This window comes from Ovis canadensis, chromosome 12 (genome assembly GCF_042477335.2).
Source record: "Ovis canadensis isolate MfBH-ARS-UI-01 breed Bighorn chromosome 12, ARS-UI_OviCan_v2, whole genome shotgun sequence".
Classification (NCBI taxonomy): Eukaryota; Metazoa; Chordata; class Mammalia; order Artiodactyla; family Bovidae; genus Ovis; species Ovis canadensis.
The window spans coordinates 71,657,836-71,670,992 of NC_091256.1; the positions used below are offsets into that span (position 1 = coordinate 71,657,836).

Here is a 13,157-nt window from a genome sequence, read left to right on the forward strand (position 1 = left end):
ATATATAATAAGCATAAAAGAACTAAAAAGACTCAAAAAAATCAGGTAAAGGAGACCAAGGTAAAGTGTATTATTATCAGAGACAGAGAAACGTTTTGTAAGGATAAAGGGTTAATCAGGAAGACACCATGGTCAAATGTATATTCACCTAATAATGCTTTAAGATAAATGATCTAAAAATTAACAGAATTAATTATGAATTAACTTCCACAATTATAAGGATTTTCTCTTTCTGGCAATTGATAAAATAGTCAAAAAAATGAATAAGGACATGGAAAATCTGAGCCATACTCTCTATCATCTTGATCTGTTTGACTTTTATAGAACACTGTACCCAGCAACTGCAGAATACACATTGTATTCAAGTACACATGGAAGATACATTTACCAAGACAGACCATGTAGTTGGTTATAGAATAAGTCTAAACAAATTTCAAAATATTGAAATCTTAAAGTATGTTCTTTAAGATGGAATTAAATTACGGATCAATACAATGAGTTCCCTAAGTATTAACCCTCCAGAAAACTTGGCAATTAAATAGTTCTCTTGCAAATAACTTTCTGCTTTAAATTGAAGTATAGTTGATTTGCAATGTTGTGTTAGTTTCTGGTGTATAGCAAAGTTATTCAAAGTTATTCAAACATACATATATATATATATATATATTCTTTTTCATATTCTTTTCTATTGTTGGTAAAATATTGAATATAGCTAAACAGTTTATTAAAGATAGAATAAGGGAAATTTGAAAGTATTTTCCATTGAATGCTATTGAAATATATCAAAATTGTGAGATGCAGCTGAAGTAGTGCTCAAAGGGAAATTTATAGCTTTAAGATGCCTAAATTAAAATAAAATGCCTAAATTAGAAGAAAAGAAAGGTATAAAATTAATAAGTCAGAAAAAGGAGGAGGAATGTCTACGTAGAAAACCCTAAAGACACTACCAGAAAATTACTAGAGCTAATCAATGAGTATACTAAAGTTTCAGGATATAAAATTAATACACAGAAATCCCTTGCATTCCTATACACTAACAGTGAGAACACAGAAAGGGAAATTAAGGAAATAATCCCATTCACCATTGTGACAAAAATAATAAAATACTTAGGAATAAATTTACCTAAAGAAACAAAAGACCTCTATAGAGAAAACTATAAAACACTGATGAAAGAAATCAAAGATGACACAAATAGATGGAGAAATATACCATGTTCATGGGTTGGAAGAATCAATATAGTGACAATTAATATGCTACCCAGAGCAATCTATAGATTCAATGTAATCCGTATCAAGCGACCAACAGTATTTTTCGAACTAGAACAAATAATTTCACAATTTGTATGGAGACACAGAAAACCTCAAATAGTCAAAGCAATCTTGAGAAATTAGAATGGAACTGGAGGAATCAACCTGCCTGACCTCAGACTATGCTACAAAGTTACAGTCATCAAGACAGTATGGTGTACTGGCACACAGACAGAAATATAGATCAATGGAACAAAATAGAAAGCCCAGAGATAAATCCATGTACCTATGGACACCTGATCTTTGACAAAGGAGGCAAAAATATACAATGGAGAAAAGACCATCTCTTTAACAAGTGGTGCTGGGAAAACTGGTCAACCACCTGTAAAAGAATGAAACTAGAACACTTTCTATCACCATACACAAAAATAAACTCAAAATGGATTAAAGATCAAAATGTAAGACCAGAAACTATAAAACTCCTGAAGGAAAACATAGGCAGAACACTCTCTGACATAAATCACAGTAGGATCCTCTATGACCCAGAGTAATGGAAATAAAAGCAAAAATAAATAGGACCTAATTAAACTTAAAAGCTTTTACACAACAAAGGAAACTATAAACAAGGTGAAAAGACAGCCTTCAGAATGGGAGAAAATTATAGCAAATGAAGCAACTGATAAAGAATTAATCTTAAAAATACACAAGCAACTCCTACAGCTCAATACCAAAAAGTAAACAACCCAATCAAAAAATGGGCCAAAGAACTAAACAGACATTTCTCCAAAGAAGACATACAGATGGCTAACAAACACATGAAAAGATGCTCAACATCACTCATTATCAGAGAAATGCAAATCAAAACCACAATGAGGTACCATTTCACGTTGGTCAGAATGGCTGCTATCAAAAAGTCTACAAACAATAAATGCTGGAGAAGGTGTGGAGAAAAGAGAACCCTCTTACACTGTTGGTGGGAATGTAAACTAGAATGGCCATTATGAAGAACAATGTGGAGGTTCATTAAAAACCTGGAAATAGTACTGCCAGACCACCCAGCAATCCTGCTGCTGAGCATACACACCAAGGAAACTAGAATTGAAGGAGACACGTGTATCCCAATGTTCATTGCAGCACTGTTTACAATAGCTAGGACATGGAAGCAACCTAGATGTGCCTTGGCAGACGAATGGATAAAGTTGTGGTACATATACACAATGGAATATTACTCAGCTATTAAAAAGGCATTTGAGTAGTTCTAATGAGGTGGATGAAACTGGAGCCTATTATTCAGAGTGAAGTAAGTCAGAAAAATACCAATATAGTATATTAATGCATATATATAGAATTTAGAAAGATAACAACGACACTATATGCAGGACACAAAAGGGACAGCAAAAGAGATATAGAGAACAGATTTTTGGACTCTGTGGGAGAAGGCGAGGGTCAGATGATTTGAGAGAATAGTGTTGAAACGTGTATATTACCATATGTGAGATAGATGACCAGTCCAAGTTTGGTGCGTGAAACAGGGCACTCAAAGCCGGTGCACTGAGAACCCAGAGGGATAGAATGGTGAAGGAGGTGGGAGGCAGGTTTGGGACAGGGGTGACATGTGTACACCCATGGCTGACTCATGTCAGTGTATGGCAAAACCCACTGCAGTATTGTAATTAGCCTCCAATTATAATAAATAAATAAATTTTTTAAAAAAGAAAAAGGAATGACAAGATAGTAGAAAATAGTAAAGTCAAAATAGTAAGAGACAAGAAATGATAAAATCAAGAATAGACATTAATAAAATAGCAACAGTGAAGAAAGCCAGTACTGATTGCAAGATCCCCAAATTGATGAACCATTAGCTAGTTAAATTAGGGAAAAAGAGGACACAAATACCAAAGTCAGGAAAGAGATTATATCATTATCATCTTACAGATGTTAAAAGGACAATAAGAAAATTTTATGAACAACTGTGCCTATCATTTGACAACTTAATGGAATGGAAAAATTCCTCAAAAGACATGAATTACCCAACTGAGACAAGATGAAATAGAAAATCTGAATATCCCTATATCAAAGAAATGAATTTTTGTTATTTAAAAACAATAAAAAACAAAAAGAATAAAGTCTGACACTGTTTCCATTGTTTCCCCATCTATTTCCCATGAAGTGATGGAACCAGATGCCATGATCTTCGTTTTCTGAATGTTGAGCTTTAAGCCAAGTTTTTCACTCTCCACTTTCACTTTCATCAAGAGGCTGTTTAGTTCCTCTTCACTTTCTGCCATAAGGGTGGTGTCATCTGCATATCTGAGGTTATTGATATTTCTCCTGGCAATCTTAATTCCAGCTTGTGTTTCTTCCAGCCCAGCATTTCTCATGATGTACTCTGCATATAAGTTAAATAAGCAGGGTGAATTTGTTAAGGTCAAAGATAAAATATTAAAAATATATATTGTATTAATTATATATTAACAAAAACATTATATGTGAAAAAAGTGAAAGAGGAGAGTGAAAAAGATTAGTAATAAAGTCAAATAGATTTATTTTTACTGTCTAAAAATAGGAAAAGGAGTATGTCAAGGCTGTATATTGTCACCCTGCTTTTGAATTGATGCTTTTGAACTGTGGTGTTGGAGAAGACTCTTGAGAGTCCCTTGGACTGCAAGGAGATCCACCAGTCCATCCTAAAGGAGACCAGTCCTGGGTGTTCACTGGAAGGACTGATGCTGAAGCTGAAACTCCAATATTTTGGCCACCTCATGCAAAGAGTTCACTCATTGGAAAAGACCATGATGCTGGGAGGGATTGGGGGCAGGAGAAGGGGACAACAGAGGATGAGATGGATGGCATCACCGACTCGATGCACATGAGTTTGGGTAAACTCTGGGAGTTGGTGATGGACAGGGAGGCCTGGTGTACTGTGATTCATGGGGTCGCAAAGAGTTGGACACGACTGAGTGACTGAACAGAACTGAACTGAAGCCCATCCAATATATTTAATTTTGTGAGTACATATGATGTTAAAAACTAATTGGTTATCATGGAAGATGATGGAGAACTAATTCATTTTCTTAAAAAATGGTAAAGAGAAAGAGCCAGTTGCTTATCTTGGCTTTCCTGAATGCACTGGTAGGACTGGGTAACTAAATAACAGATGAGGGGACCATATCTCTATAGAATATTCCAACTAAATAATGAAAAAGAATCGATAGATTAGAATATCACTATATTAAAACTCTCAATAAATAGTAAATCAGGCATTGACCAGTAATGGCTACGATAACAGCACCAACATAGAGACAGCCAGACACTATGTGTTCTTTTTAGAATATGATATCACCAGCAGCTTTGTTAAAGGGGTGGAGCATGAGTCTGATCAAGCCTCTGGGTCCAGCTACCAATTTGCGAAAAATAGAGTTTGCACTATGAAAGTGTCATCTGCAAAATCTACTCTGAGAAAATTAAATCATATAATACATTTGAAAACATAAACTCTTAGGGAAACATAAGATAACTAAAATGGATTGGAGATGGAAGAGAGTGGAAGTAGAAATAAACGTCAGTTGCTTCCTTACTTATGGTGGGAGTATATAGAGAAGATAGCGTAAGAAAGGTATTAGGGCAATGTGTGTGATATGTCAGCTGATGGACTAAACTAATTTACTAAAAGATTCTGAGGATCACAAAGCAAAACTCAACTATGTTTCATGTACTGATTTGAAAATATCTCCGTATTAACGCATTAAAAGATACAACAGATGTAATCTATTATGCTAAAGGATGATGTATATTCAAGTTTTGACAGTTTCTGGCAAGTTTCACAGAAGAATCTGCTGGTGATGGTTTCCACACGAAACTACTAATAGTGTTTACCTCCAAGGAGGTGCTCTCCTGGTCAGCTGAGAAATGGGAGTGGACTGGAGACTTAGTTTTTGCTATATACCTTTGAAAAACTTCCAAATATCACTTACTCAAAAAATCAATAACTTATAGTTAAAAAAAATCCTTCCCAGCCTAGTCTTATGTTCAGCTGAATTGCACATTCATAGTACTAGGCACTTACAGAGAACGGAAAGAAACCCTTAAAGAGACTAATGAACATAGAAAGGAAAGAAGCCATAGTATGTAATGTACAAAGAAGTAAGTAGAGGTACCAAATCTAATTCATTGCCACCCTTCCTCTGTCCTCTACCAGTTCTTTCTCTCTCAGGATAATCATGATTGGCTATATAATGACTGTTTTAAACTATGACTTGACTGATACTGGGCAACACATTTGCAAGTGTCCTGGGAGAAGTCATAAAGAGTTGACTTGAATCTGAGAGCATTACATCAACAAGAACTATGCACTGCAGAAATCCTACCCTTTGGGCTTGGAGGCAGTGACTGGGAAGGTGGATATGGAACTGGCAGGGCCAGTGAGCACCGAGCCCCTTGAGCCCCGGAGGGTAACTGAGCTGGCTGGTGCGCTGGCAGCCATGTGATGCGGCAGGCCGGTGTTCAGCATCAGCATTCAGGATGCCTGCAGGTTCTGTTCGTGTCCAGCAGGCTGGTGTTCAGCGTTCAGCATTGAGGATGCCTGCGGGGTGCTGTTCGTGTCCAGCAGGCTGGTGTTCAGCATTCAGGATGCCTGCGGGGTGCTGTTTGTGTCCATGTTCTTCAGGTCCAAGGACGATGACAAGATGGTCTTCCAGACAGAACCTAAGGAAATCAATGATCATACCTCTGACATTAAAAAGGCTCCGTGGTGATAAACAGATCCTTTCAGCTGGTGATAAAACTGTTCTACTCTGGGATCACACAACTATGACAGAGGTGAAATCTCTAAGTTTTGATGTCTTTAGTAGTATGGGATGTATTCCTAAGGGAATGCCTGGTAATAACGTATGGACCATCTGTTGTTTTTCATAGTGCAGTTAGTTTGGACTCAAATCGTTTGAAGCTCCTGCAACCATCAATTCTGCATCTCTTTGCCCTGAGAATTTCTTGTAGCAGCAAGTGAAGGTTTTAAACCTTATAAATATGATTATAATAGTGAAGATGCATTATAATCCTACAAAGGACACTTTGGTCCCATTCACTGTATGAGGTTTAGGTCTGATGGAGAACTCTGTGCCAGTGGTTCTGAAGATGGAACGTAGAGACTGTGGCAGATTATGGTAGGAAAACCTATGGTGTGCTTCCTGAAGATAGTAGTGAGCTGGCAAAGCGAGGATCCATTTTTCAGAGCCAACAGAAGAAGAGATAGAAGAAATTGCTTCAGAGAATTCAGATTCCATCTATAGTTCAACTCCTCAAGTTATGGCCTGAGCGTCAGACAGATGCCACAGATAGTACACAGCTTACAGACTAAAGCAGAGAGAAGCATCAGCCTCCAAGTTACTCTCTGGTTAAAGCAAACATGAGCAGTGAATAATGAGGAATATGAATAAGCTCCAGTGCTGGAACTTACCAACTTGGTGATACCTATGAGTGAAAACACAAGAGTATCAGATTAAGACAGATGGAGTTATCCTCTTGTAGTCTGATGGTCTGTTGTCTTTTTAATGAATATATGTAAGCCAACATTCAATTTCTCTTATTACAGTTAGATTTCCGGTAGCTGTTTCTGTTATGAAGAGTGGAAATGTATTGGCCTATTTTTCTGACTCTTCCCCTTAAAGCAGAAAGTTGGGTTTGCTTGTTTGCTTTAATTGTAAAGAAGAGGGAATACATGATAAAGCAATGGGTTTGACATCTCTTTCATTGTACACTACTTCTGAACATCTAATTGTTTTGCCTTGTCTCAATAAAATGCCTCTAAAACAAAGACATCCCACCGTTTGTCAAGGGTCAGTCCTCTAAAAGTGTTTGCACTGTGTGTTCCTGTCAATCTTCTCCAAGGTGATTAAGTCAGGGCAAGGATTTATTTCCTACCAACACCTAATTAGGCTTCCCAGGTGGTACAGTGGTAAAGAATCCTCCTGCCAATGCAGGAGAAGCAAGGGACGTGGGTTCAATCTCTGGGTTGGGAAGATCCCCTGGAGGAGGAAATGGCAACCCAATCCAGTATTCTTGCCTGGAAAATTCCATGGACAGAGGAGCCTGGTGAGCTACAGTCCATGGGGTTGCAAAGAGTTGGAATGTGACTGAACCGACCTGCACAACACCTAATCAAAAGGAAAAGAGCAAGAAACATGGTTAGCGCAACTGCTTTACCTTGGTTAGGGAGACAAAAGATTTAAGAATTCAGGCCTTTTCGTTGGAGATTGTGATTAACAAGGAATTCTCAGGTGGCTCAATGGTGAGAAATTCACCTGCCAGTGCAGGAGACACAGAAGACGTGGGTTTGATCCCTTGAGTCAGGAAGATCCCCTGGAGGAAGAAATGGCAACCCACTCTAGTATTGTTGCCTGAGAAACCCCATGAACAGAGGAACCTGGCAGACTACAGTCTGTGGAGTCACAAAGAGCCGGACACGACTGAGCAACTGCACACACACACACTCTATTAGCAAGGACAAACCTAACTAATTCACTGTGCAGTTTAAACCAGACATATTTGTTATTTGTTTTATATATATTATCTTCTGTCTCTATTTGGTATAATTCTTCTTTTTTCCAAGTTAAGAAAATCAGTGTGCTGTAGAAAATACACTTAGACTTACCTATTTATCCCAACTTCAAGGGCGAAATAATAAGCATAGTTTTAAGGAAACATTTAAAAATAGTATTATTTTATTGCATGTGAAAGGTGGTAGTGAATATTCTTTCTGTGAACATAGAGAAATATCAACAGTTTTATTAGCATTTCTGTATTTTGTATGTTCCCCTCTTTTTTAAAAGACTTTTGCTTTATAATCATACATTGTGAAAAATGAGAGGTAAAAATGTCTTCTAATTTTCTTTTTAATTATCATGTGCTCTAAAAGGAACTTGAAGGTGGCCTAGAAGTTTATGGTGAGGGATTATAGGTTGCTTGGTTTGTGTTATATTCACGTGGAAGCAAGTGTTTATTGAATGCCTGAATTTACTCACCCCTACAAATTTAGTTTGGAGTCCAAGTCCAAATTAAAGCATTGTCCTTGAAGCATTTGTATATGTTATATTCCTTGTTTTTTTTGTTTGTTTGTTTTTGTAACAGTTAATTTTTAAAGAGCAACTTTCACCCAAAAAACTGGGCTTCTTAAATGTAATAGAGCTTGTTGGAGCACTTAGTGACATTCTCCATGTTGAGTTCAGGGAAGGAGAACAAGACTTGCTGGTGTTTGATGCTGATATGAAGCCTCTAGCATCTGGTGAGTTGTATTACAGTATGATGCAAACCTGATGTTTAATTATCTCTGTAAGGACAAGGAAAAAGAATGCATCATTTAGGTAATAATCTTAATTGTAACCACATCAACCAAACAGATCACATGTTAGCCTTGAAACTGTTTCGTATATAATGACCTCCTTCCTGATGATGTATGTTGGAATAATGCTGCTATATTAAAATCTGAGTTTTTAAAGTTTACTTTCTTCATTGTTTAGATTTTTTAATAATTCTGAAGAAATAAGTTTTCTAAGATGATGCTCTCACGGGGAAACACTAGGTAGTCCAGTGGCTCTTAACTCGGTTGTTCAGCACTGAGCAGTCTGTGTAATTCTATTATGTAATTACATTATAGTCCATTTAACCAGTCTCCTATCAGTGGACATGTAGAGAGTATCCCCTTTTTTGTATTATAAAATATATAGTGTGCAATATCCTTGTGACTACATCTTTGTATAGTTACTAGTGTATTTCTTTAGGAGCTGCTATGGTTTTATGTCTATCTGGAATCCATTTCAGTGTGTCAACCTCTTATAATTGTCATAAACATATAAATTTGAACAAAATATGTGATTGGCTTGGGAATTCCCTAAAAATTAAGAGATTGTATTATGGAACATTAAGTGGTTACATACATTGAGGTTCCATTGTACATTAGTAGTACAAGTAGTTATACTGTACATTAAGCAACAGTGAATGTTCACAGCTAAAGTTGAACAAGAAATAAATTGAAATAAGGATGTTGAAAAATAAAACCTTTCACCAAAGTTTAAAAAACCTTACCAGACTTCTCTTCCAACCTCCGCCCCCATCATAAATAATGTAAGATTTGTTCCCATCTGGAACTTCCCTTGTGTCTCTCCATACTGAAAGGTCTGCAAAGACAGGTTCGTATCTATCATTATCTGCCCAGTGCCTGGCACATAGAATGTGCTTAGTAATAGTTTACAGGTTATTTTAATAGATACACATAGGTTTCTCTATCGGTCATTTCAGATGGAGCTGTGTCATCAGTCAGAAATTCATTTTTAGTTCAATCAGATAAGAAAATAGAAGCCAAAGCTTGTGTGTCCAGTCCCCCTAGAAATTCACTGTCTACTGCTGTTATCAAGGAGACTACTTGGGATTGCCCTTCAAAAAACCATAAGGAACCAGAACAGAAGATTTTCAAGAAGCCTAATCTGGTGGTAAAACCTTTGCAGCTGGTGAGTATGGTTTGATGTCTGTCTTCAAGTAATGGAGATTCAGCATTATGAAAAGTAACTGAATGAGTGTTTCTTTAGACAAAATTTCTGTTTGAGAAAAACTCTAATTTCTGGACATATGATTTCTTAGACAAGACCAGAACTTTGGTCTGAAGTCATCTTATACAGTGTTCATTCTGGTTTTCAGTCTTTTATATAACTAGCTTTCCTTGAGTCTCATTTCAGAGTTTTCAGTTGGCTTTGAAGAGTTGACTGTTGTTTGAGGATGACATTGCTTGACAGATGTTGATTCTCTGTCCATCTGTTTCTGTAGGCTTGAAAACCCTTCAGGGCTTCAGAGGGAAGAACTGAGAAGCTTGGCTGTAACCGTATTCTCAATACTTAGCTGTAGGTTGCCCCTGCACCTAGCCTAAGTTGTAGGTGCTTTTCTCTTTTATTTGATCTCTACACACACACTTCTCCGCTTTTGTGTTCTCATCTCCTGTTAGTTATTTTGTCATTATTAAGAAATTAGTTGCTTCCTCTTCCCTTTTGCCCTTCATACCTGGTTTCTTTCATGGAGGGAAAACATTTTATTTGGAGAGCCTGCTGTATTTTCTAGAGGATGATAGAAAAGCCTAAAGGCAAATAGTATATTTTAGAATGAAAGTGTTTGAGAAGCCCCATTTTTGGTTGGAAGAGTAGTCTGAAATTTAATCCATTCTTTCAAGTTGCCTTTGTTGGTAGGATTGGTTAGGATGAGGCTGTATCTTATTTAGGCTGTAACTTAGTTCACCCTAAGTATTTGAAGCACCATGTTTTCAGTTTTGTACAGGGCAGTTGTGTGCAACACACTTTTAACTCTCTTTATGTACTTGACTTTTAAGTCTCTTTATGTACTTTCACTCTCTTTATGTACAGTACTTTCTGTACTTTAGGTAAGGATCATCTTGGAAATTGTTTTAAAGGCATAACTGTGGGTCTCACTTCCAGATATTCTGAATCACTGAATCTGGGCTAGAGCCTAAGAATTTTCATTTTTATAATTTGCCAGGTGTTTCTAGTAAAGGTAACTCATGAAATATACTTTAAGAAACATTGTCAAAGTTTGACATGTTACTCAAAGATTTATAGTGGTTTCTTTTTTTAATTTGTAGCAAGTAGAAATGAACAAATCCCAGCTCAACTTGGCAATGGCAAATCATGACATCCCACCAGATGCTGTGCGGGACAAGAAATTATGCAGACTGCCCCCATTAGATACCAGTACCCTCGTGGGTGTCTTTGTGGAGTATATCCTCTCTCCTAGTCAATTCTACATCCGAATCTACAGCAGGGATTCATCAGAGTTACTTGAGGACATGATGATTGAAATGCGGTAGGATTCTGTTATTTTCAATGTATTTTTCACATACCTTGTTAAGTCAGTTCTCAAACATTTTGGTCTCAGGGGTTTTAAAAATTAAGGACTCAGAAGAGCCTTTGTTTATCAGTATTTATTGTACCAAAAATAAAACAGTGAGAATGTAAAATATTGCTTAAAAATCATGATAAGTTCATTTTTCTGAATATAATATTTTTATGGAAAATAGCTGTAGTTGGCTTACTAGAAGAAAGTTGTATTTCAGTATCTGCTTCTGCTTTTAATTTCTTGAGATACATTCTTTTGGTGAAAGCTTATGAAAACATCTGGCCTCAAATAGGTACATAGTTGGGAAAAAGAGTATTTTAACAGCCTTTTCAGAAAATTGTGAATATTATTTTGATAGTATATGAAACCTTGACAATTAGTGGTTTCTTAAGGTTTGATGTAATGTGGAATTTGAACTTTTCAAACTCTTACTATGTTAAAATCCATTTTTTAACTTTGCACTTTGAATGGATCCAGGATTAGCTATGTAATTGCAGGCTCTAGTGCAAAATTGACATGCAAGACTTCTTGTTTAAAAATGAAGAATTTCAAAACAGCAATAGCAGAGCATTATTAGAGTAAACATTCAGTTCAGTTCAGTCACTCAGTCGTGTCTGACTCTTTGCAACCCCATGGACTGCAGCACGCCAGGCTTCTCTGTCCATTGCCAACTGCCAGAGCTTGCTCAAACTCATATCCATTGAGTTGGTGATGCCATCCAACCATCTCATCCTCTGTCACTTCCTTCTCCTCCTGCCTTCAGTCTTTCCCAGCATCAGGGCCTTTCCAATGAATCAGTTCTTTGCATCAGGTGGCCAAAGTATTGGAGCTCAAGCTTCAGCATCAGTCCTTCCAATGAATATTCAGGACTGATTTCCTTTAGGATGGACTGGATGAATCTCCTTGCAGTCCAAGGGACTCTCAAGAGTCTTCTCCAACACCACAGTTCAAAAGCATCAATTCTTTGGCACTCAGCTTTCTTTATGATCCAACTCTAACATCCATACATGACTACTAGAAAAACCACAGCTTTGACTAAACGGATCTTTGTTGGCTAGTGAAGTTGCTCAGTCGTCTCCGACTCTTTGTGACCCTGTGGACTGTAACTTACCAGTATCCTCTGTACATGGGATTTTCTAGGCAAGAGTACTGGAGTGGGTTTCCATTTCCTTCTCCAGGGTATCTTCCCAACTCAGGGATCAAACCAGGGTCTCCTGCATTGCAGGCAGACGCTTTACCATCTGAGCCACCAGGAAAACCTTGCCGAAGGTTTGTCGGCAAACCTGTGTAATATTCTGCCTAGGTTGGTGATAGCTTTTCTTGCATGGAGCAAGTGTCTTTTAATTTCATGGCTGCAGTCACCGTCTGCAGTGGTTTTGAAGCCCAAGAAAATAAAGTCTGACACTGTTTCCACTGTTTCCCCATCTATTTCCCATGAAGTGATGGAAGCAGATGCCATGATCTTAGTTTTCTGAATGTTGAGCTTTAAGCTAACTTTTTCACTCTCCTCTTTCACTTTCATCAAGAGGCTCTTTAGTTCCTCTTCGCTTTCTGCCATAAAGGTGATGTGATCTTCATATCTGAGGTTATTGATGTTTCTTCTGGCAATCCTGATTCCAGCTTGTGCTTCATCTAGCCTGGCATTTCACATGATGTACTCTGCATGTAAGTTAAACAATCTGGGTGACAATATACAGCCTTGATGTACTCCTTTCCCACTTTGGAACCAGTCTGTTGTTCCACGTCCAGTTCTAACTGTTGCTTCTTGACCTGAATACAGATTTCTCCAGAGGCAGTTAAGGTGGCCTGGTATTCCATCTCTTGAAGAATTTCCCACAGTTTGTTGTGATCCACACAGTCAAAGGCTTTGGAGTAGTCAATAAAGCAGAAGTAGATGTTTTTCTGTAACTCTCTTGCTTTTTCTGTGATCCAGTGGATGTTGGCAATTTGATCTCTGGTTCCTCTGCCTTTTCTGAATCTAACTTGAACATCTGGAAGTTCTTGGTTCATGTATTGTT

The 13,157-nt window shown here is 37.4% G+C and overlaps 1 protein-coding gene and 1 pseudogene across 2 annotated transcripts in view; both read left to right on the forward strand.

The window, feature by feature from the left end:
* The window catches only part of TDRD5 (tudor domain containing 5), an 86,763-nt gene that overhangs the window by 45,050 nt on the left and 28,556 nt on the right, over nucleotides 1–13,157 (forward strand). For both annotated transcript variants that reach the window (XM_069544931.1, XM_069544932.1), the window contains exons 7-9: nucleotides 8,374–8,527; nucleotides 9,541–9,749; nucleotides 10,886–11,106. In XM_069544931.1, the coding sequence (XP_069401032.1) occupies nucleotides 8,374–8,527; nucleotides 9,541–9,749; nucleotides 10,886–11,106 (584 nt within the window). The remainder of the gene's footprint in view (nucleotides 1–8,373; nucleotides 8,528–9,540; nucleotides 9,750–10,885; nucleotides 11,107–13,157) is intronic.
* Nucleotides 5,652–6,561, forward strand: LOC138416258 (serine-threonine kinase receptor-associated protein pseudogene; annotated as a pseudogene).